At 36.8% G+C, this 25642-nt stretch overlaps 1 protein-coding gene across 8 annotated transcripts in view; it reads left to right on the top strand.

The window, feature by feature from the left end:
- ATRX (ATRX chromatin remodeler) overlaps nt 1–25642 on the top strand; it is a 286038-nt gene that overhangs the window by 221839 nt on the left and 38557 nt on the right. For all 8 annotated transcript variants that reach the window (XM_005227976.5, XM_005227973.5, XM_015461633.3 and 5 more), the window contains 3 exons: nt 2777–2883; nt 9898–10006; nt 24868–25045. In XM_005227976.5, coding sequence (XP_005228033.1) covers nt 2777–2883; nt 9898–10006; nt 24868–25045 — 394 coding nt within the window. The remainder of the gene's footprint in view (nt 1–2776; nt 2884–9897; nt 10007–24867; nt 25046–25642) is intronic.

Below are 25642 nucleotides of genomic sequence, written 5' to 3' on the forward strand. Positions count from 1 at the left end.
TGAGTGCATAGTCTGGATGTTCCTTCAGTGCCATTTTCCCCTTCTGCCTGTAGAATCTTGAACTTATTTCCCTGAGCCAAGTCTCTACTTGGTATCTGTATTTCATCATTTTCAGAATCATTTTTCAATCCATGCAGTGTGGTTTCTACACTGTTACTTAACTAAGATTTCCCCCTCCAAAGTCACTTTGTTGTTTTTATTGTTTAGTTGCTAAGTTGTGTCTGATTCTTCTGCGCCCCCGTAGACTATAACCACCTGGCTCCTCTGTCCATGGGATTTCCCAGGCAAGAATACTGGAGTGCATTGCCATTTCCTTCTCCAGTGGATTGTCCCCACCCAGGGATCTAACCTGCATCTCCTGCATTGGCAGGCGGATTCCTTATTGCTGCGCCACCAGGGAAGCCCCCTAATGTCACCTATTGACCTTCTAATTTCCAAATCTAGTGGATACTTCTTAGACTTTATTTTACCCCTTTTTGACTACTCTCTATAATTTCTCCTTTGTTTTTTGTTCCTGTTTTTTTTTTACTCCTAGCATTTGTGCCCCAATTCCCTTCCCTAGATTCCATCCCCCAGTCTTATCCTTCATTTTATTATTTAAAAATGTGCTTTTAAAATTTTGAACCATGCTTATCGTTTAGGCTTTTATAAGGCCCTGTGTTCTGGTCATAAAATATTTTTAAAATATAATGCTTGTAATATAAGAATTTTTTTGTTAAAAACTTTAAGCACTTTAATATAAGGCTAAAATAAAACAAATCTTCTATCTTAAAAAAATCTAATTTACTTTCTTTAACTTTCCTGGAAAGAGGTAGATTTCTTTTCTATTTTCATACCACCTTTTAATATACTTCTACTCTACTCTTAACACATTCTAATGTATTTATTTTTTTTGCTGGATAGTGAGTTGTTTGAATTAATAGTTAATTATAAAAATATTGGTTTTTATTAACCACTGTACATGACACCAAGTAAGTACTCACTGCAAGTTATTTTTGTTATATATTGCCACTTAACACAGAAACAAGTAGTTCAGATAAGGGAGGATATTGGCATGGAATGGAATGGTAGTAGTGGAGATAAAGAGTGTGTTTTGGGGTAGAGAAACAATACTTGGTAGATTAAATGCAGGACAGTAAGATAGAGTAGTCAAAGATGACTCCCAGGCTTTCCCCCTAAGTGCCTGTGAATTATGTTGTTATTTACCAAAATGAAGAAGCCTAAGGGAGAACTAAGTTTATTAGAGGTAGTAAAGAGTTCTGCTGTGATTTTGTTAAGTTTCCAAGGCATATTGTATGTCCATGAGAGATGTCAAGTAGAAAGTAGATATTTGAGCTCCAAGTTCCTGAAGGGTCAGAAGAGACTGATGATTTAGACATGCTTATGCTTTTTTTTTCTATTAACTTTTATAGTTTAAAGTTAATTTTTATTGGATACCGTATAAGAATTTTATGAGTGTATAGGAGATTTTTAGTAGTCTTTTAATTTCCTAACAAGGAATATCTTTTACCATGTTCATCATAGATGCTCTCCTAGTTTCTCCTGAGTAGAATATTTTCCATTTCAGAAGGCTCCCTAGAGTTGAATACTTCAAAGTGTTAGAAAATGTATGCTTATCTTTAGTTTGTACTGTATTCCTATAGCTATTTCCCCCTAGTCTAAAATAGAATATATCTATTGCTTTTTAAAAATACTGTTATAATGATCATTTTTAGTTATTAACCCAAGTGATAAATGTTATCAACATTAAGACATAAAACTGCATTTCTGAAATTGTGATTACCACTATTCTTTGTCCAGTGTTTCATTATGGAAATTTTCAAACATAAAAAGCAGAAAGAATAAATAGAGTGAATACCTACATACCTGTTACCTAGAATCTATACTATATTTTATCATACTTTATTATATACCTATATATCCCTCTATCCATCTTATTTTCCTGATACTTTTCAAAATAGGTTGCAGACATCACTACTACTGTTTCAATTGTCTCCTCTTCAGATAATGATGGGTTTATCTCTTGTCACTGTAAGCTTTTTCTTCTCAGTTGATTGTTCTATTCTTTGTATGGCTTAATTTCAGTCCTGACAATGGTTTTGAATATGCTTCAATTTTTAGCACTCATCTCAAAATATGGTCACAGTAAACAAAACACTTCAGCTGAGTTTTTATTAACACATAATTATAGTGAGTCTGGTTATTATTTACTTTGGATCCTGTCATTCCATTCTTGTAATCTGATAGAATGGTTTTCCAACATCTAAATAACATTATTGCTTCATATTCACTTATGGTCAGCTAAGACTTTTTTTTCTTTTAAAGAAAAACTTGTCAAATTAGATTCTTCTGTTCTCTATTTATGCAGCTGAGGCTTAGACAGAAATTTGTTTTTTAGCATATGAATGTCCAGTTTTGCAAGACTATTGTTAAGAAGACTTCTTTCCATTGAGTTGCTTTTGCCTCTTTGTCAAAAACCAGTTAACTGTTGTGTGGCTTTATATCTGGATTATATTCTGTTCCATTGATTTGTGTTGGTTTCTTTGTCAGTGCTGTACTATTTTGATTATACTAGCTTTGTGCTGAAATCATGTATACTTATGCCTCCAACTTTTTTCCTTTCGAAATTGTTTGGCTACTCTATGTGCTTGGCATATCCATATAAACTTTAGAATCAGCTTGTTAATTTCTGCCAAAAAAGTCCTACTGAGGTTTTGATTAGAAATGTGTTGAGTTTGTTACTCTTTTAATCTATGAACACTGATTTGTTTTTCAGCCTTGTTTTCAGCCAGTCTCTCATATCTCTGGACTTGATTGAAGATTTTCTTGAATTGGCTAGTAGGGAAAAGACAGAAGATAAAGATAAGCCTCTTATTTATAAAGGTGAGTTATGTTTACATATCATAATTTTTAAAATGTTCATTCAGACATATAAACATTTTAACAGTAGAAGAAAAAAATTACCTGGACTCACAACCTTAATATATATATATTTTTTCTGCACTTTCTTTTTGTTCTTATCCCTATAAATATGGTCTTTGTTGCTGCTGTTGTAGCAAATTTTTTTTTGTTTTTTTAAACAGTGTTGTTGAGATATACTTCACATAACATGCAATTTACCTACTTAAGGTATACAGTTCAATGGTTTTTAGTATATTTTCAGAGTTGTGCAGCTATCACCATAGTCAGTTTTTGAACATATTGATTACCAAAGAAACACTGTTCCCTTTAGCTATCACTCTGCTAACCTCCTTTCTGCCACTTTACCCTTAAGCAATCACTAATTTACTTTCTCTTTATATAGATTGATATTGACTTATTCTGGACCTTTCATGTAAATAGAGTCATATAATATCTGGTCTTTCGTGACTTCTTTTGCATAGCATGTTTTTAAGGTTCATCCAAGTTGTAGCAAGTGTCACTGCTTTATTCCTTTTTTGACCTACTAATATTCTGTTTTATGGTTAATACCCACATTTTGATTATCCATTCATTAATTCATAGATATTTGAGTTGTTTTCTCTTTTTGGCTATTGTGAATAGTACAGCTATGAATGTTTGTATACAAGTTTTTATTTCTTTAAAAATCTGTTTTTACTTGTTTGGGATATATTGGATAGTTACGAATGGAACTGTTGTGTCATATGCAGTTCTAAGTTTAATGTATTGAAGATTAACCAAACTGTTTTCTATACTGGCTGCACTCAAGAAGCATTGTACAAGGGTTCTCACTTCTCCACATCTTTATCAACATTTGTTTTCTGTTGCTGAATTATAGCCATCCTAGTGGCTATGAAATGGTATCTCATTGTGATTTTGATTTGTATTTCTCTAGTGACTAATGAGGAGAAGGAAATGGCAACCCACTCCAGTGTTCTTGCCTGGAGAATCCCAGGGACGGTAGAGCCTGGTGGGCTGCCGTCTGTGGGGTCACACGGAGTCGGACACGACTGAAGTGACTTAGCAGTGACTAATGATTTTGACCATTGTTTCATGGCCATTTGTATTTCTTCTTTGGGAAAATTATTATTTGGGTCCTTTGCTCATTTGAAAGACTTTTTTTAAAAAAAAAAAATTTAAAAATATTCTGTTTAGGAGGCCATTTTCAGATATATGCTTTGTAAATACTTTCTCTCATTCTTTGGGTTGTCTTTTCACTTTCTAGGTAGTATTTCATTTTTATGAAGTCTAATTTACATTTTTTTCTTTTGTTACTTATGCTTTTAGTGTCATATTTAAGAAACCATTGCCAAATCCAAGTTCATGAATATTTACTCCTATGCTTCCTTCAAAAAATTATATAGTTTTAGCTCTTTTGGTTAGGTCTTTGATGCATTAATTGGTTAGGATTTTGATGCATTAATTTTTATATATGCTATGAAGTTAAAAATCCAACTTCAGTCTTTTGCTGTGGCTATCCAGTTGTCAAACACTGTTTACTGAGAAGACTGTTCCTTCTCCATTCATTGTTTCTGGGCACCCTTGTTGAAAATTAGTTGACCAAAGAGACAGATTTATTTTTTGACTCCCCAAGTTTTGTTCCATTTATCTATATGTCTGTCCTCATGCCAGTAGCACACTGTTCTGATTACATTTGCTTTGAAAGAAAGCTTTGAAAGTGTGATTCCTCCTACATTGTTTCTCTTCAACATTTTTTTTGTGTGTGTGTGTGGCTATTCTGGATCCCTTGCAATTCCATATGAATTTTAGAATTAGCTTGTAAAGTTTACAAAGACGTCAGCTTGAATTCTGTTAGAAATTGCATTGAACTTTTAAGTTCTTTTTAGCAAGTATTGCCTTCTTAACAATATTAAGTCTTCTGATCTATGAACATGGGATGTTTTAACATTTACTTAAGTCTTGAATTTCTTTCACCAGTGTTTTATAGTTTTCAGTGTATGCATTTTGCATTTCTTATGTTAAATTTATTTTATTCTTTTTGATAATATTATGAGTGGAATTGTGTCCTTATTTTCAGTTTTGAATTTTCATTGCAAATGTAAGTTTTGCATATTAAATCATTTATTAGTTCTAGTAGTTTTTTGTGGATTTTAAAGGATTTTCCTTATGCAAGATCATGTCATCTGCAAATAATGATTTACTTCTTCCTTTCCAATATAGATTACATTTATTTCTTTTTCTTGACTATTTCCCTCGTTAGAACTTCTAGTACAGTGTTGAATTAATGTGACATAACCAGACATCCTTTTCTTGTTCCTAATCTTAGAGGGAAAGCATCTGATCTTTCACCATTCTGTATAATGTTATTTATATTTTTTAGTAGATAGCATTTATGATGTTGAGGAAATTCTCTTCTATTTCCAGTTTTTTGAGTGTGTTTTTCTTATCATGAATGTGTATTGAATATTGTTAGGTGATTTCTTTGTGTCTATTGAGATGATCATGTGGAATTTTTTTTATTAATTTGTTAATTTAAAATTTTCCCCCAGGAATAATTTATTCTTATATACCTTAAGATGTGGAGCTTCCCACTTGGCTCAGTGGTCAAAGAATCCACCTGCAAATGCAGGAGATGTGGATTGGGGAGATCCCCTGGAGGAGGAAGTGGCAACCCACTCCAGTATTCTTGCCTGGAAAATCCCAAGGACAGGAGCCAGGCAGGCTCCAGTCCATGGGGTTGCAAGGAATAGGACACCACTGAGTGACTAAGCATGCATACACCTTAAGATATATCCTAAGACTTTTAAACTTTTAATGTTATTTAAAAATTAAACAACTAAGGATTTCCCTGCCAATGCAGGGGACATGGATTTGATTCCTGGTCCTGGAAGATTCCACATGTGGTGGAGCAACTAAGCCCATGCACCACAACTACTGAGCCTGCACTGTAGAGCCCTCTAGCTGTGACTACCGAGCCTGTGTGCCACAACTACTGAAGCCTATATGCCTTTGAACCTGTGCTCCACAACAAGAGAAGCCCCCACAATGAGAAGCCTGCATGCTGCAGTGAAGTGTAGCTGCAACTATAGAAAGCCCACACAAAAGCAACAAAGACCCAGCGCAGCCAAAAATAAAAAAACACATCCTATTTGTGGGAATCATTAATACAGCTAGATCATTTATTCTAGAAATCCTTAATATTTGAATCTTGTAGGATATTACAGTCCTTAGAACATAAAATTTGACTTGATGAGACATACTTTGTTCTTTTGTTTTAGTCTAAATTCTCAAAGGAATGGATGTGTTAATTTTTTTAATGGAAATACAGTTGGTTTATAACACTGTATTAATTTCAGGTTGGGTCTCTGGTTTGGCAAGATCCCCTGGAGAAGGAAATGGCGGCCCACTCCAGTATTCTTGCCTGGAGAATTCCGTGGACAGAGGAGCCTTGTAGGCTACAGCCCATTGGTTCACAAAGAGTCAGAAACAACTGAGCGACTAACACTTAAACTTCTATACAGCATAGTGATTCAGTAGTTTTGCAGATTATACGCCACTAAAAGTTTTATAAAATAATGACTGTTATTCCCTGTGTTATACAATATACCCTTTTAAAAAAATCTATTTTATACATAGTAGTTGGTATCTTTTAATCCCTTACCTCTCTTTTACCCCTCTCCTCTGCCTCTCCCCCTTGGTAACCACTAGTTTGTTTTCTGTATCTCTGAGTCTGTTTCTGTTTTGTTATATACCTTTGTATGGGTAATTTTTTGTATTTTACATGTTAGTGATACAGCATCTGTCTTTTCTCTATCTGAATTATCTCACTAAGTAGACTATTTCTTAGGTTCATCCATATTGCTGAAAATGGAAGAATCTCACTCTTTTTTTTTTATTGCTGAGTAATATTCATGTGTCTGTGTTTGAGTGTATACCACAAATTTTTAATCATTTGTCTGTTGATGGACTTTTGAGTTACTCCCATATCTTGACTACTCCTGTGTACATTGGGGTGCATGTATGTGTTTGAATTAGTGTTTTCAGACTTTTTGGATATATACCCAGGAGTGGAATTATGGGATGTTACTGCTGCTGCTGCTAAGTCGTTTCAGTCATGTCCAACTCTGTGTGACCCCAGAGACGGCAGCCTACTAGACTCCCCTGTCCCTGGGATTCTCCAGTCAAGAACACTGGAGTGGGTTGCCATTGCCTTCTCCATGCTGGATGTTATGGTAGTTCTATTTTTAGTTTTTTTGAGAAACTTCCATACTATTTTCCATAGTGGCTGAACCAATTTACATTCCCACCAACAGGGTAAAAGGGTTTCCTTTTCTCCACATATTCGCCAACATTTGTTATTTGTAGATTTTTTGATGATAGCCATTCTGGCAAGTGGGAAAGGATATTATGGTTTCATTTGCATTTCTTTAATAATTAGTCAATTATTAAATTAAAAGATGCTTGCTCCTTGAAGAAAAGCTATGACAAACCTAGACAGCATATTAAAAAGCAGAGACATTATTTTGCCTACAAAGGTCTGTCTAGTCAAAGCTATATGGTTTTCCCAGTGGTCATGTATGGATGTGAGAGTTGGATCATAAAGAAAACTGAGTGCTGAAGATCTGTTGCTTTTGAACTGTGGTGTTGGAGAAGCCTCTTGAGAGTCCTTTGGACTACAAGGAGATCAAACCAGTCAATCCTAAAGGTAATCAGTCCTGAATATTCATTGGAAGGACTGATGCTGAAGCTGAAGCTCCAATACTTTGGCCACCTGATGAGAAGAACTGATTAATTGGAAAAGACCCTGATGCTCGGAAAGATTGAGGGCAGCAGGAGAAGGGGATGACAGAGGATAAAATGGTTGGGTGGCATCACTGAATTGATGGACATGAGTTTGAGCAAGCTCCGGGAGTTGGTGATGGACAGGGGAGCCTGGTGTGCTGTGTAGTCCATGGAGTCCCAAAACATCAGACATTACTGAGCAACTGAACTGAATAATTAGTGATGTCAAACATCTTTTAATGTCCCCATCAGCTCATATGGTTGCACTTATCTCCCATGATAGTAAGATCATGCTTAAAATCTTGCATGCTAGGCATGAACCAAGAACTTCCAGGCGTCCAAGCTAGGTTTAGAAAAGGCAGAGGTACCAGACATCAAATTGCCAACATTTGCTGGATCATAGAGAAAGCAAGGAAATTCCAGAAAAACATCTACCTCTCTTTTATCAACTACACTAAAGCCTTTGACTGTGTGAGTCATTACAAACTGTGGAAAACTCTTAAAGAGATGGGAATACCAGACCACCTTACCTGTCTCCTGAGAAACCTGTATGCAGGTCAAGAAGCAACAGTTAGAACCCTCTATGGAACAACTGATTGGTTCAGGATTGAGAAAGGAGTGTTGACAGGGCTGTCTGTTTGTCACCCTGTTTATTTAACCTATACACTGAGCTCATCATGAAGAATGCCAGGCTAGATGAAGCACAAGCTGGAATCAAGATAGGCAGGAGAAACAATAACAACCTCAGATATACACATGATACCACTCTAATAGTAGAAGCAAAGAGAAACTAAAGAACCTGTTGATGAGGGTGAAGGATGAGAGTCAAAAACCTGATTTAAAACTAAATATTAAAAAAACTAAGATGATGGCAATCAGCCCCATTATTTTGTGGCAAATAGAAGGGAAAAGGTGGAAGCAATGACAGATTTCGTCTTCTTGGGCTCTAAAATCACTGCAGATGGTGACTGCAGCCATAAAATCAGAAGATGATTGCTTCTTGGCAGGAAAGCTATGACAAACCTAGACAGTGTGTTGAAAAGCAGAGACATTGCTCTGCTGACAAAGGCCCATATAATCAAGGCTATGGTCTTCCCAGAGGTCACATAAGGTTGTGAAACATGAACTCTGAAGAAGGCAAAGGGCCAAATAATTGATGCCTTCAAATTGTGGTGCTAGAGAAGACTCTTGAGAGTCCATTGGACAGCAAGGAGATCAAACCAGTCAATCTTAAAGGAAATCAACCCTGAATACTCATTGGAATGATTGATGCTGATGCTGAAGCTCCAGTATTTTGGTCAACTGATGCAAACAGCTGAATCATTGAAAAAGTCCCTGATGCTGGGAAAGATTTAGAGCAGAAGAAGAGGGCATCAGAGGATGAGATGGCTGGATGGCACCACCGTTTCAAAGGACGTGACCTTGGGCAATCTTCCAGACATGGTGAGGGACAGGGAGGCCTTGGCATGCTACAGTCCCTGGAGTCATAATGAGTTGGACATGACTGGGTGACTGAACAACAACAATGCCCTCTTTGGAAAAAATATCTGTTCAGGTCTCCCCATTTTCTGATAGTACTGTTTGTTGATATTTAGCTGTATGAACTGTTTGTATATTTTGGATATTAACTCCTTGTTGGTCATATCGTTTGTGAATATTATCTCCCATTCCGTGGATTTTCTTTGCATTTTGTTAGTGGTTTCCTTTGCAGTGCAAGAGCTTTTAAGTGTAATTAGGTCCCATTGATTTATTTTTGCTTTTATTTATTTCACCTTAGTAGATCATAGAATGTTTTTTAGCGTATAAATAAGTATTCAGTCATTATTTGTTCAGGGAATGAATAAATGCATTCAGTGTCTTTGGTTTTTATCTGTTTAGTATCAACTTGTTAATAACAAAGGGGGAAACCTTGTCATTTTTAGATTTAATTAAAAAGAATTTTCATACAGCTTAATTATATTCTTTTGAAAGTTTTTTAGGATTCTAATCAAGGATGAAATTTACATGTAGGTGAAATAGTTTTGAGAGTACTTTTGCTATTCAATATGTGTTAGAAGGAAATCTCTGGTAAATTGCACTAGTAATACAATGTTATCTCTTGTCTTGCTCTGCAAATAGAGTATATATAAATAGCTCTTAAATGGCAAGCAAAAAAGATAAATCTTTTACTACTAGGATTATATGTATATATCTTTTTTCTTGTTGAATTTTCAGGTGAAGGGAAGTGGCTCAGAAACATTGACTATTACCGTTTAGATGGCTCTACAACTGCTCAGTCAAGGAAAAAGTGGGCTGAAGAATTTAATGATGAAACTAATGTGAGGTAAGAAGCATTTTCTGAATGTATAATTTTTTAAAAATCATTCTAAATCTGCAGATAATAAAATTTACTCTTTTATTGTCTACTACTATAATTTTTGACAAATACAAGATAAAGTCCAGATATAAAATGCTTTCATCATCCTTTAGGAAATTCACTCATGGGATCATGCAGTTTGTAGCTTTTTGAATCTTACTTTTTTCACTTAGCAAAATGCATTTGAGATTCATCCTCATTACTGCATGTCAATAGTTAGTTCCTTTTTATTGTTGAGTTGTATTTCATTATAGTATTTCATTGTGTGGGTATAAGGTTTGTTACCATAGTTTTCATTGTTTGAATGTGTTCATTATATGGATGAGTGGTTTGTTTAATCACTTCTGTTTGAGAGACCTTGGAGTTGCTTCCAGGTTTTGAAATTAAAATTGAAGCTGTTTTAAAGATTCATGTGTAAGTTTTGTGTGACCATAGATATTTGTCCAAGTGAAATTAAAATCTAGGAGTGCAGTTGCTGGGCTACATGGTAAATTTATGTTTAACTTTGTAGGAAACTGCCAAACAGTTTTCCAAAGTAATTGTATAGTTTTGCATTCCCACCAGCAGTGTATGAGAGTTCTAGTTGTTCTACCTCCTTGGTATTATAGTTAAAAATAAAAATTTACCCATTCTAATAGGTGTGTAATGGAACCTTACATGGTTTTAATTTGCATTTCCCTAATGATATTTGATGAGAAGCATCTTTCATGTGTTTATCATCTTTGGAGACACAGGTGTTAAAGTTAAGGTATTCTTGATCTCTTTATTGTAGAAACTTGAATAATATACTTCAAACCACTGTAGGTAGAAGTTGTGTTATATATGTGTTACTGATGTTGCTTTTAACGGTTAGCAATTAATATACTTTAACTGAATTTGTAAGAGAAAAATTTATGTGTATATGTACGCATAAATATTTGCACACACACATGTGTGTGTATGAAAAAATTGCCTTTAAGAAAGTAATGAAGAGTTGGGGTTAGCTTTTTCTTAACTTTTTGTTTTGTATTGGAGTATAGCCAATTAACAGGGCTTCCCTAGTGGCTCATGTGGTATAGAATCTGCCTGCAGTGTGGGAGATCCAGGTTCAGTCCCTGCTTTGGGAAGATCTCCTGGAGAAGGCAATGGCAACCCACTCCAGTATTCTTGCCTAGAGAATTCCACGGACAGAGAAGCCTGGTAAGCTATAGTTTATGAGATCTCAAAGAGTTGGACACGACTGAGCAACTAACACTCACACATAGCCGATTAACAGTGTTTCAAGTGGACAACAAAGGGCCTGATGAGATTAGTTGAATGAAAAGATGGCTGAGATATGCCTTAGTAAATGTTCTAAAGTTTGAGAGGTAGTATATTGTGTGTAAAACATGTTTTAATTTTAGCAGAGTCCTAAACTACGTGTGTGCGTGCTAAGTTGCTTCAGCCGTGTCTGACTCTTTGTGACCCTATGGGCTGTAGCTTGCCAGGCTCCTCTGTCCATGGGATTCTCCATGCAAGAATACTAGAGTGAGTTGCCATGACCTCCTCCAGGGTATCTTTCCAATCCAGGGATTGAACCTGCCACTCCTACATTGCAGGCAGATTCATTGCAGGTAGCACATTGAGCTACCAGGGAAGCCCGTTGTGAACTACACCTAGGGTTATAACTAGGGAAATTCCAGTTAGACCATAGGAAAGAATATATTTTTATTAGGTATTTAAAATCTGTAGAGTCTGGAAAGCTTACAAAGGGATTGAGTACAGTAAAGTTATTTTTTAATGGTTATATAACTATATAAAGATAAGTACATTTTTGTATTCTGTTTGCCATGTTTTAAAAAGTTATCATTTGTGCATGAGTGTGAAGAAAGAATTCTGAGTAATCCTACTCTTGTCAAATTTAATCTGAACCTTTGACTTGTTCAGTTTCCCAAATTTGTAAATGTCATAATAGCGTATGATTTGTCATGTAAGAGTTATATTTGATAGCTAGTGATGAAAGTGAAAGTGGAGAGTGAAAAAGTTGGCTTAAAGCTCAACATTCAGAAAACGAAGATCATGGCATCCGGTCCCACCACTTCATGGGAAATAGATGGGGAAACAGTGGAAACAGTGTCAGACTTTATTTTTCTGGGCTCCAAAATCACTGCAGATGGTGACTGCAGCCATGAAATTAAAAGACGCTTACTCCTTGGAAGGAAAGTTATGACCAACCTAGATAGCATATTCAAAGGCAGAGACATTACTTTGCCAATAAAGGTCCGTCTAGTCAAAGCTATGGTTTTTCCTGTGGTCATGTATGGATGTGAGAGTTGGACTGTGAAGAAAGCTGAGCACCGAAGAATTGATGCTTTTGAACTGTGGTGTTGGAGAAGACTCTTGCGAGTCCCTTGGACTGCAAGGAGATCCAGCCAGTCCATTCTGAAGGAGATCAGCCCTGGGATTTCTTTGGAAGGAATGATGCTAAAGCTGAAACTCCAGTACTTTGGCCACCTCATGCGAAGAGTTGACTCATTGGAAAAGACCCTGATGCTGGGAGGGATTGGGGGCAGGAGGAGAAGGGGACGACAGAGGATGAAATGGCTGGATGGCATCACTGACTCGATGGACGTGAGTCTGAGTGAACTCCGGGAGTTGGTGATGGACAGGGAGGCCTGGCGTGCTGCGATTCATGGGGTCGCAAAGAGTCACACATGACTGAGCAACTGAACTGAACTGAACTAAAGGAAACAATGTTGAAATATGGTTGTGAGCAGTCACCTTGGCTTATTCACTAGCAAATTAAACCCCTTAAACATCTGCCAGAAAGTGTCTCTTATTCAGATTCTTCATGTATGTGCGTGTGTTTACACACACACATACATAACACACACACAAACACCCCATGGATTTCAGGAGTTACTCTTGAGTAGCTAAATCTGTCTGGATTAAATTTGCAAATGTGAAAGATTATGTCTGTTTTTCTATCCATCTTCTATTTTCTCATGACTTGTTAATTTTCAGAAAATAAATATAATTTTGTTTATTGTTAAGCCATTAGACACTTTAAGCTTTAAAATAGTAACATAATGCCTTGTATGGCCAGGAAGTACTTTTAACAGTCTCAGGGTCTTTGGTTAGCTTGATACTGTTTTTTTAAACTTATTTATTTTATTTATATTTATTTATATGTTTATTTATTTATACTATTTAGAGTCAAAGGTACTTACAAAGATAGAGAGGTACTGTGACCTGTTTCTCCTAATGGTTACATCTTATAGTTGTGGTTCAATCACTCAGTCATGTCCAACCCTTTGCTACCCCCATGGACTGCAGCATGCCAGGCTTCTCTATCCTTCACTGTCTCCCAGAGTTTGATCAGATTCATATCCTCTGAGTCAATGATGCCATCCAACCATATCATCCTCTGTTGCCCCCTTCTCCTTTTGCCTTCAGTCTTTCCCAGCATCAGGGTCTTTTCCAATGAGTTGGCTCTTCTCTACTGTTGAGCTCATCTGTTGAGTTTTTTGTTGTTGTTGTTACTGTATTTTTCATTTTCTGAGATTTCCATTTTGTTCTTCTGTTTGAGTTGTGGTATAATTCTTAATTCTCCACCTGATTTCTTCTGATACTAATCCAGTAGCAGGAGAGTGGGTTTTTCTTACAACCACTTGGTGGGAATGGATATCCTAGTTCCCTACATGGTCTTCACTGACATTGCTGGATTGGTGAGAGGACTTTGTTAACTCAAACTTATCTGACACTATTTTGGCTATGCCTTGTTGCAATTAGGTGAGGATGGAAGTCTGGGCTTCCCTCTCAGCCTTTAGTGACAAGGGTGAAGGTACCCCACATTTTGTCTGTACTGTTTGACTGGTGTCGAATGATTGTTGTTGTAAAGTTTTCTGTCTTGCTGGTCTGGCCCTTGTTTGGTCCTTTTGCTAGAGAGCAGGCTTTCTGTGGAGATTTTGATAGCACCCACTGGTGTTTCCAGATTGCTCAGTTCTTTAGCACTCAGTCTGGGATATACAAGGCAAAAAGAAAGCCTGTGGAAGTTACTGCTATATTATGTGTTAGGTCTCAAGACCCTGTGCTTCCTTCTCACTTTTAAGAAACTTCTTGTTTGTTTTATATAGAGTATTCAGGCATTTTTGCTGTATTTATGGTGGGAAATAGGACTTCCCAGGTGGTATAGTGGTGAAGAATCTGCCTGCCAATGCAGGAGACGCAAGAGACACAGGTTTGTTCCCTGGGTTAGGAAGATCTGGAGTAGGAAATGGCAACCCACTCTAGTATTCTTGCTTGAAGACTCCCATGAACAGAGGAGCCTGGCAGGCTACATTCCATAGGGATTGCAAAGTTAGACACGACTGAGCAACTGAGTGTGCGTGCATGTGTGTGTGCACACGGTGAGGAATAGGGAACAGCATGTCTATTTTATCTTTCCAGAATTAGAAGTCCAAAAATTACACTTTTTCAAGAATTTTATCTTTTAGTGAACATATAGATTGCTTATGTTGTGTGTATGTCTAGAAGTGGGATTGCTAGGTAATGTGTATGTGCATATTCAGCTTTAGCTTATACTCCCAAAACATTTTTCCCAAATGGTTGTACCAATTTACACTCCAGCTAGTAGAGTATGTGTTTCATTTTGTTATCTGTCCTAATCATAGCTTGATGTCAGTTTTTTATTAACCCATTGTCATAGATATATAGTAGTAGTAAGACTTCATAATCTTTTAAAAAGTATTTATTTATTTGGCTGCATCAGATCTTAATTGTGGCATACAGTATCTTTTTTGTGTCATGCAGGATCTTTCATTGCATGGCACAAACTCAGTAGTTCTAGTTTGCGGGTTTAGTTGCCCTGCAGCATGTGGGATCTTAGTTAACGGATGAGGGATTGAACTCGCGTACCCTGCATTGCAAGGTAGATTCTTAACTGCTGGACCACTAGGGAAGTCCCAAGGCTTCATAATCTTGATCTGTATTTTCCTGATAATTAATTCCAAGTAGTTAGGGTTTAAATATTGAAACTAAAGCATAAAGGTTTTAACTGGCAATAGCACATTTTCCTGATTTTGTAGTAAGAATTTTTTTGTAAATAGGACACACAAAGTACTGACCATAAAAGGAAAAATTGATAAATTGAGCATGATTAAAATTAAGAACTTTTATTCATCGAAGGCATTTCATGCTAAAATGAAAAGGCAAAGCATAAGCTGGGAGAAGCTATTTTCAATAAAAGGATTCAAAAAGGACTCTTATCCAGAATATGTAAAGAATTCTTAGAAATCCAGGATACTAAACCAGACAACCTCATTGTTAGATGAGCAAAAAGCCTGGAAAAGACTTTACAAAAGATAATATCCAAATGACCAATACACATAGAAAAATGTGATCATTTTTATTAATCATCAGAGAAATACAAGTTAAACACATTTTTGTCAAAGATGCAAAAAAATGTTTCAATGAAGGGAGGATAAGCTTTTCAGTAAATGGTGTTGAAACAATGGGGTATTCATAAGATGAAAACAAACCTTGAATTAAGCCTAACCCCCATTCAAAAAGCAAGTCAAAATGGATCCTAAATCTAAGTGTAAAAATTATACGTAAGAGAACATAGAAGAAAGTCTTCAGGAACTAAGATTAAGCAAAGATGTCCTAACTGTGACACCAAAAGCATATAAGCCATTAAATAAAAAATCAATAATTGAACAACCAAAATTAAAAACTTTTGTCTGTGAGAGACTATGTGAAGAAGAGGAAAAGACAAGTCACCAACTTAGAGGAAATATTTGAAACTACATATCTAACAAAGAACTCATATGTAGAGTATGTGAAGAATTATCTAAATGTAACAGTAAAGAGAAGTTGTTTTTTCAATTAGAAAATTAGTCAAGGACTTAAACTTATGCTTCACTGAAGAGGATCTATATCTGGCAAAAGAAAAGAAAAAAACACAAGAAAAAGATGTTCAGCATGGCTCGCTAACAGGGAAATGTAAATTAAAATTACAAGATATCATTTCATATCTATCAAAGTAACTAAAAATAAAAAAAATAGTAATACTGCCAAATGCTGGTGAGGTTGCAGAGAAACTGGATTTCTCCTGCAGTGCTGGTAAGAAAATGAAATGGCACAACTACTCTTCCTGAAAAATAGGTATTTTTTTAAAACTAAACCATCAAATATTTACTTGCAGTCACAGTCTTAGAAATTTATGCCAGAGAAGTGAAAACTTTCTATGTGAAAATTTTCACATAGAAACCTATACACATCTTTATTTGTGATAACCAAAAACTGGAAACACCCCAAATGTCCTTTAACATGTGACTAAACAAATTGTGATATGTCCATATAATGAAATACTGCTCAGCAGTAAAAAGAAATGAACTGTTGGTAATGATCCAGACAACAACTTGGATGGATCTTGAGGGTATTACGCTGAGTGAAAAATGCCAGTCTCAAAAAGTTACATATTATATGATTCCATTCATATGGTATTCTTGATGTGAGAAAATTATAGTGATAAAGAGCCCATTAGTGGTTGCCAGGGATTAGGGTTAAGGGGATAGTGTAAATACTAAGGGATAACCTATGGGAGGTTTTTTGTGGTGATGGAACAGTTCTGATTCCTGCTTGTGGTAATGGTTATATGATTCTGCATATGTGATAAAATTTCATGGAGCTATACACCAAGCAATAAAAATACATATAAAAACCAGTGAAATCCAAATAAACTCTGTGATTGAGTTCATAGTATTGTACCAGTACCCATGGCAGTTTCCTGTTTTTGACAACATATTGTAGCTATGTAAGATGTTGCCATTTGGAAAAGCTGGATGAACCAGTACACAGGAACTCTTTGTACCACTTTTGCAAATTCTTATGAACCGTAACTATTTTTTAAAGGTTATACTTTATTAAAAGACAATACCATGAGTTATCTAAGATCTGAAACATTGGAATTCTCATACTCTCCTGGCAGGAATGTAAATTGGAATAACCACTTTGGAGAACTATTTGTTCAGCTTTAATAGTGCCATATATACACCGTGTGATCCAGCAGTTCTACTCTTAGGTATATACCTAAAAGAAATGCTTGCAGGTTTTTAACCAAAAACATACAAAAGTGGTTTATAGCAATACCATCCAAATATGGTTCATATTTTAATTGTGTCTTAGTGTGTACCTTAATACTAAGAAAATCTAAAAATATCCTGGTTAAGTTTAATTTAGTATGGGCTTACATATTCCAGACTGAATAATATTAAAGGTTAAATAGTTGTAAAATAATTCTTGATACTGGTTCAGTCACTTGAATCTCTGTTTCTTTATTTTTCTTTTGAGGTCAAAATTACATGTTTGCTTCCCACTTGTATGCCTTTAAAAACCAAAATATGTCACTGACTACATCTTTATCATATAAATAAGTACCTCTGTTATTGCAAACTAGACTGTATTACAATTGTTTATATGTGTTTTTAAATTTTTTGTAGTTAGTGGTCTCCTTTAGTGCAGTTACCAGATTTTTTTTTTCATCTTTTGTATTTCCAGAGTAGTTCAGCACTTGGAATTGATAGCAGTTTGATAAACATGCTTATTTAACCCATTCAACTCTTCATTAGTGGATAGATTACCAAAGAGTTTTGAAGTTCTCTCCTCGGTTTTCTCTTGTCTTAATGTGTATGTTTTTTTAACCCGCATAGTCAATACTGTTCTATATGCTTGATCCTTCAGCTGGTGTGGAATAGATGTAAGTAACTGAAGTAATTTTGGAGCAGCATTTGCCAATAAACTTTTAAGTATATCTACTAATTAAAGAAAGCACAGTTCATTCTCTGTAATAAGTTCCATATCCTGCTTTTCCCCCCCACATAATGTAATATTGTAGTTTTTTTTTTTTTTTTTTCTTTCTTTCTTTTGGGCCACACCACATGGCATGCAGGAATTTTAGTTCCCCAGCCAGGGATCCAACCCATACCCCCTGCAGTGGAAGCATGGAGTCTTAACCACTGGACAAGTCCCTATGTTGTAGATTTTTATGGTAATGTACCATGTTGAATAGCCAGAGTGTAAGTTAGTCTTCTGTGTCATACACGTTTTTCCCCCCAAACTTATGCCCTTGTAAATAACACTGTGATGAACATATATTCTTGCATTTCTGGTAATTTCTATAGTTTATATTCCTAGACATGTGATAGCTCCAAGATGATACAAAACATGACTAGTACTGTAATTCATCTTGTACCAGAATTTTTCTTAATTATAAGCTTGTTCTTATTAGTTAAATTTTGAGCTTCTTTGCATTCTGGTTTATAATACTATACCTATAATAGGTATGGAATTTTAGTTACTAATTTTCTGTCACGAAATTGTAGGAAGTAAGGCTTGGTGTGTAATGGCATTTTGTGGAGATTGTTGACAGCTCATTATATTCAAGAGGTTTTCTCAACTGTCAACAGTAAACAAATTGTATAGTCATCTAGTGAAATATTATGCAGCTATCAGGGCTGATGTTTACTAAGAAATTATAGAAAATGCTCATAATATAAACTGTATATGCAGATACTATATTATCTTGGCTGAATAAGACAAAAATGTATACACCTGGAAAAAGAAACCTATAGGAAGTATACTGTGCTTTGAATGGAGGTTGTTTCTATGGAGTAGAACTGAATAATTTTTTTTCTTTAAACTTGTTTATATATTTTTAAAATGTTATCTATGATCTTTTAAAATTAGATTTCTATTTATTTATATCAAATTAATATATTTACATATATAAAAATTAGTCTGTTGACCAACCTCTTCCTACTCATGACCTCCACACTCTGCAGATAACAGTTTCAACTCTTAGCAGTTCTTCTGGTTAACATCAGTAAAGCCATAAAATCTTATTTCATGTACTCTTTTATTCTATTTACATATAGCATTTCTACAATTTAAGGTGACAATTTACTCACAGGTATATACATACTTTTCCACATTCATTTTCTCAATACCCTTTTCCTTGGTATTTGCCTAAATCAGTTTGGAGTGTTTGCTTAGTTGTGACTATGTAAATATTCACAGTTAAGCCATATCTGTTCATTTTTGTTGAAGTTACGGTTTGTTTTTACCATTTGCTTAGTTTTCTTTGACTATTGCTAATTCATTCCCAAATTCCCTACAGAAATATAAATTCTTTTGTTCCAGTATAGCAGGTAATCTATCAATTTTGTTTACTTTTTTCTTGAATACATTCTTCCTGGAGCCCTGTCTTGTTGATCCTATTTTTGTTACCTTGTTGTTGTTGTTCAGTAGTCATGTCTTACTACTTATGACCCCATGGATGGCAGCATGCCAGGCTTCCCTGTTCTTCACTATTTCCCAGAGTTTGCACAAACTCATGTCCATTGAGTCAGTGATGCCATCCAACCAACTCATCCTCTGTCGCCTCCTTTTCCTCCCGCCCTCAGTCTTTTCCAGCATCAGGGGCTCTTCCCGTCATGTGGCCAAAGTATTTGAGCTTCAGCTTTAGCATCAGTCCTTCTAATGAATATTCAGGGTTCAATTCCTTTAGAATTTACTGGTTTGATCTCCTTTTTGTCAAGGGGACTCTCAAGTGTCTTTTCCAGTACCATAATTCAAAAGCATTAATTCTCTGGCACTCAGCCTACTTTATGGTCCAACTCTCACATCTGTACCCTTTCCTGGTGGCTCAAAAAAAGTCTGCCCGCAATAGAGGAGGCCTGGGTTCAGTCCCCAGATCAAGAAGATCCCAGTGAGAAGGGCATGGCAACCCACTCGAATATCCTTGCCTGGAGAATCCCATGGACAGAGGAGCCTGGTGGGCTACAGTCCATGGGGTTGCAAAGAGTCGGACATGATTGAGCAATTAACACAACAGCAACTCACATCCATACATGACTACTGGAAAAACCATAGCTTTGATTATACAGAAATTTGTCAGCTAAGTGATATCTCTGTTCTTAATGTGATGTCTAGGTTTGTCATAGCTTTTCTTCCAAGGAATACACGTCTTTTAATTTCATGGCTGCAGTGACTGTCTTCTGTGATTTTTGAGCTCAAGGAAAATATGTCACTGTTTCCACCTTTTCCCCATCTATTTGCAGAGAAGTGATAGGACCAGATGCCATGTTCTGTGTTTTAAATGTTAAGTTTCAAGCCAGCTTTTTCACTCTCTTTTACCCTCAAGAGGCTCTTTAATTCCTCTTTGATTTCTGCCATTAGAGTAATATTATCTGCATACCTGAGGTTATTGATATTTCTCCTGGAAATCTTGATTGCAGCTTGTAATTAATCTAGCCCAGCATTTCATTTGATGTACTCTGCATATAAGTTAAATGATAAAGGTGACACTACACAGCCTTGACGTGCTCCTTTCCCAGTTTGGAACCAATTCATTGTTCCATGTCCAGTTGTAACTGTTGCTTCTTGACCTGCATACAGGTTTCTCAGGAGGCAGGTAAGGTAGTCTAGTATTCCCACCTCTTTAGAATTTTCCACAGTTTGTTGTGATCCACACAATCAAAGGCTTTAGTGCAGTCAGTGAACCAGAAGTAGATGTTTTTCTGGAATTCTCTTGCTTTTTCTGTGATCCAGCCGTTGTTGGCAATTTGATCTCTGGTTCTTCTGCCTTTTCTAAATCCATCTTGAACATCTGGAAGTTCTTGGTTCAGGTACTGCTGAAGCCTAGCTTGAAGGATTTTGAGCATTACCTTGCTACCATGTGAAATGAGCACACATGTACAGTAGTTTGAACATTCTTTGGCACTACCTTTCTTTGGGATTGGAATGCAAACACATTTTTTCAGTCCTGTGGCCATTGCTGAGTTTTCTAAATTTGCTGACATGTTGAGCACAGTACCTGTTACCTTATACCTTGCATCTATCTAACTTCTGTTTACATTTGTTACATTATATTGCAATTGCAGGGCTTCCCTGGTGACTCAATGGTAAAGAATCTGCCTTCCAATGTAGGAGATGGGGGTTCAATCCCTGGTCTTGGAAGATCTCCTGGGGAAAGAAATGGCAACCCACTCCAGTTTTCTAGCCTAGAAAATTCCATCAACAGAGGAGCCTGGTGGACCAAAGTCAATGGGGTCCCATAGAGTCAGACAGGACAGCTACTTAACAACAACTGAACAATAATTGTAATTATATATCACCACCCCTCCTACACTCAGTTCCTTGAGCAGTGTCCTTCATTTTGATACACTTAATGCTCATAACACTCAGTTCAGTTCAGTTCAGTTCAGTCGTTCAGTCATGTCCGACTCTTTGCGACCCCATGAATTGCAGCACGCCAGGCCTCCCTGTCCATCACCAACTCCCGGAGTTCACCCAGACTCACGTCCATCGAGTCAGTGATGCCATCCAGCCATCTCATCCTCTGTCGTCCCCTTCTCCTCCTGCCCCCAATACCTCCCAGCATCAGTCTTTTCCAATGAGTCAACTCTTGGCATGAGGTGGCCAAAGTACTGGAGTTTCAGCTTTAGCATCATTCCTTCCAAAGAACACCCAGGGCTGATCTCCTTCAGAATGGACTCGTTGGATCTCCTTGCAGTCCAAGGGACTCTCAAGAGTCTTCTCCAACACCACAGTTCAAAAGCATCAATTCTTCAGTGCTCAGCTTTCTTCACAGTCCTACTCTCACATCCATATGTGACTAATGGAAAAACCATAGCCTTGACTAGACGGACCTTTGTTGGCAAAGTAATGTCTCTGCTTTTGAATATGCTGTCTAGGTTGATCATAACTTTCCTTCCAAGGAGTAAGCATCTTTTAAGTTCATGGCTGCAATCACCATCTGCAGTGATTTTGGAGCCCCAACAAATAAAGTCTGACACTGTTTCCAGTGTTTCCCCATCTATTTCCCATGAAGTGATGGGACCAGATGCCAGAATCTTAGTTTTCTGAATGTTGAGCTTTCAGCCAACTTTTTCACTCTCCTCTTTCACTTTCATCAAGATGCTCTTTAGTTCCTCTTCGCTTTCTGCCATAAGGCTGGTGTCATCTGCATATCTGAGGTTATTGATATTTCTCCCAGCAATCTTGATTCCAGCTTGTGCTTCTTCTAGCCCAGCGTTTCTCATGATGTACTCTGCAAAGAAGTTAAATAAGCAGGGTGACAGTATACAGCCTTGACATACTCCTTTTCCTATTTGGAACCAGTCTGTTGTTCCATGTCCAGTTCTAACTGTTGCTTCCTAACCTGCATACAGGTTTCTCAAGGGGCAGGTCAGGTGGTCTGGTATTCCCATCTCTTTCAGAATTTTCCACAGTTTATTGTGGTCCACACTGTCAAAGGCTTTGGCATAGTCAATAAAGCAGAAATAGATGTTTTTCTGGAACTCTCTTGCTTTTTCCATGATCCCGTGGATGTTGGCAATTTGATCTCTGGTTCCTCTGCCTTTTCTAAAACCAGCCTGAACATCTGGAATTTCACGGTTCACATATTGCTGACGCCTGGCTTGGAGAATTTTGAGCATTACTTTACTAGCGTGTGAGATGATTGCAATTTTGCGGTAGTTTGAGCATTCTTTGGCGTTGCCTTTCTTTGGGATTGGAATGAAAACTGACCTTTTCCAGTCCTGTGGCCACTGCTGAGTTTTCCAAATTTGCTGGCATATTGAGTGCAGCACTTTCACAGCATCATCTTTCAGGATTTGAAATAGCTCAACTGGAATTCCATCACCTCCTCTAGCTTTGTTCGTAGTGATGCTTTCTAAGGCCCACTTGACTTCACACTCCAGGATGTCTGGCTCTAGGTGAGTGATCACAGCATTGTGATTATCTGGGTCGTGAAGCTCTTTTTTGTATAGTTCTTCTGTGTATTTTTGTCACCTCTTCTTAATATCTTCTGCTTCTGTTAGGTCCATACCATTTCTGTCCTTTATAGAGCCCATCTTTGCATGAAATGTTCCCTTGGTATCTCTAATTTTCTTGAAGAGATCTCTAGTCTTTCCCATTCTGTTGTTTCCCTCTATTTCTTTGCATTGATCACTGAGGAAGTCTTTCTTATCTCTCCTTGCTATTCTTTGGAACTCTGCATTCAGATGCTTATATCTGTCCTTTTCTCCTTTGCCTCTTCTTTTCACAGCTATTTGTAAGGCTTCCCCAGACAGCCATTTTGCTTTTTTGCATTTCTTTTCCATGGGGATGGTCTTGATCCCTGTTTCCTGTACAATGTCACGAACCTCCGTCCATAGTTCATCAGGCACTCTGTCTAGCAGATCTTGTCCCTTAAATCTATTTCTCACTTCTACTGTATAATCATAAGGGATTTGATTTAGGTCATACCTGAATGGTCTAGTGGTTTTCCCTACTTTCTTCAATTTAAGTCTAAATTTGGCAATAAGGAGTTCATGATCTGAACCACAGTCAGCTCCTGGCTGACTGTATAGAGCTTCTCCATCTTTTGCTGCAAAGAGTATCATCTATCTGATTTCGGTGTTGACCATCTGGTGATGTCCATGTGTAGACTCTTCTCTTGTGTTGTTGGAAGAGGGTGTCTGCTATGACCAGTGTGTTCTCTTGGCAAAACTCTATTAGCCTTTGCCCTGCTTCATTCCATATTCCAAGGCCAAATTTGGCTTTTACTCCAGGTGTTTCTTGTATTCCTACTTTTGCATTCCAGGCCCCTATAAGGAAAGGACATCTTTTTTGGGTGTTAGTTATAAAAGGTATTGTAGGTTTTCATAGAATCATTCAACTTCCGCTTCTTCAGCATTACTGGTTGGGGCATAGACTTGGATTACTGTGATATTGAATGGTTTGCCTTGGAAACGAACAGAGAACATTCTGTCATTTGTGAGATTGCATCCAAGTACTGTATTTCAGACTCTTTTGTTGACCATGATGGCTACTCCATTTCTTCTAAGGGATTCCTGCCCGCAGTAGTAGATATGATGGTCATCTGAGTTAAATTCACCCATTCCAGGCCATTATAGTTCGCTGATTCCTAGAATGTCGACGTTCACTCTTGCCATCTCCTGTTTGACCACTTCCAATTTGCCTTGTTTCATGGACCTAACATTCCAGGTTCCTATGCAGTGTTGCCCTTTACAGCATCAGACCTTGCTTCTGTCACCAGTCACATCCACAACTGGGTATTGTTTTTGCTTTGGCTCCATCCCTTCATTCTTTCTGTAGTTATTTCTCCACTGATCTCCAGTAGCATATTGGACACCTACCGACCTGGGGAGTTCCTCTTTCATCCTATCATTTTTCCTTTTCATTCTGTTCATGGGATTCTCAAGGCAAGAATACTGAAGTGATTTGCCATTCCCTTCTCCAGTGGACCACTTTCTGCCAGACCTCTCCACCATGACCTGCCCGTCTTGGTTGGCCCCACAGGGCATGGCTTAGTTTCATTGAGTTAGACAAGGCTGTGTGATCAGATTGGCTAGTTTTCTGTGATTATGGTTTCAGTGTGTCTGCCCTCTGATGCCCTCTTGAAACACCTACCGTCTTACTTGGCTTTCTCTTACCTTGGATGTGGGGTATCTCTTCAATGGCTGCTCCAGCACTGAACACATTTTTTGAATTATACATAAATTTTCTACATTTACTGAAAAATCTATAAATAAATATCTTGAATGCATTGTAAACATGTGATTTCCGTATTTATCTTTATTCCTATATCAGACTATCTGATGTTACAGCACTGCAATTCTTTTGGGGCATATAAATCGTAACTCCAAGTCCTTAGACTTGTCCTTTTCTTCAGTAAGCAAGTAATGAATTCTCTGAACTCATGATTGTTCATAAAACTGCCTTAGGATTAAAAAGTCATGTCATAAATAAAATATGTGTTAATTACTCATCTCTAAACGTTTATTCTGTGTTTTCATTTTCAGAGGACGATTATTTATCATTTCTACCAAAGCAGGATCTCTTGGAATTAATCTGGTAGCTGCTAATCGAGTGATTATATTTGATGCTTCTTGGAATCCATCTTATGACATCCAGAGTATATTCAGAGTTTATCGCTTTGGACAAACTAAACCTGTCTATGTATATAGGTTCTTAGCTCAGGTAGGCTTGTAATTTATATTCTCTTTTTCATATTGAAAGATTGGGTGAAACTGACAATATTTTTGAAATTCAGACTATACATGCATTGTAGAGAGGCAAACAAAGTTGAAAATATCATTCCTGTTCTTAAAGCAATATAAGTTAATTTTGACCTCTCATGATTTTCTATTTTGTAGTTTGTCCAGGTCTCTAATTTCTCAGATTAAGATGAATTTGCATGGGTATACAGATTTAGCAATTTCATGCTAGTTTAAGAAAGTTAAACATTTATAATTCTTTTACTTACTATGCATAGAAAAGCCAGTAACTAAATCTAATTTGCTTATAGATGTGAAGGTCAAATGATCACTGTTTTCAGTGGCACCAGATAATCTCTTAGTTTGAAGAGTGTGGTTAAATAAGAAGAAACAATTAATGTATTATAATAACACGAATCATTACAAAGAATATTTAATATTTCTAGTCAAGAATATTAATTTCCTTTAAGTATAAACTCAGGTATTAAGAAATAGAAACTGAAATTTAAGGAAAGGAAATGAAATCAAAGAAGTGAATGCAGTTCAATGTTATACAGGTTTATAGAATCAAGTTGTCCTT

Source organism: Bos taurus, chromosome X (genome assembly GCF_002263795.3).
Source record: "Bos taurus isolate L1 Dominette 01449 registration number 42190680 breed Hereford chromosome X, ARS-UCD2.0, whole genome shotgun sequence".
NCBI lineage: Eukaryota > Metazoa > Chordata > Mammalia > Artiodactyla > Bovidae > Bos > Bos taurus.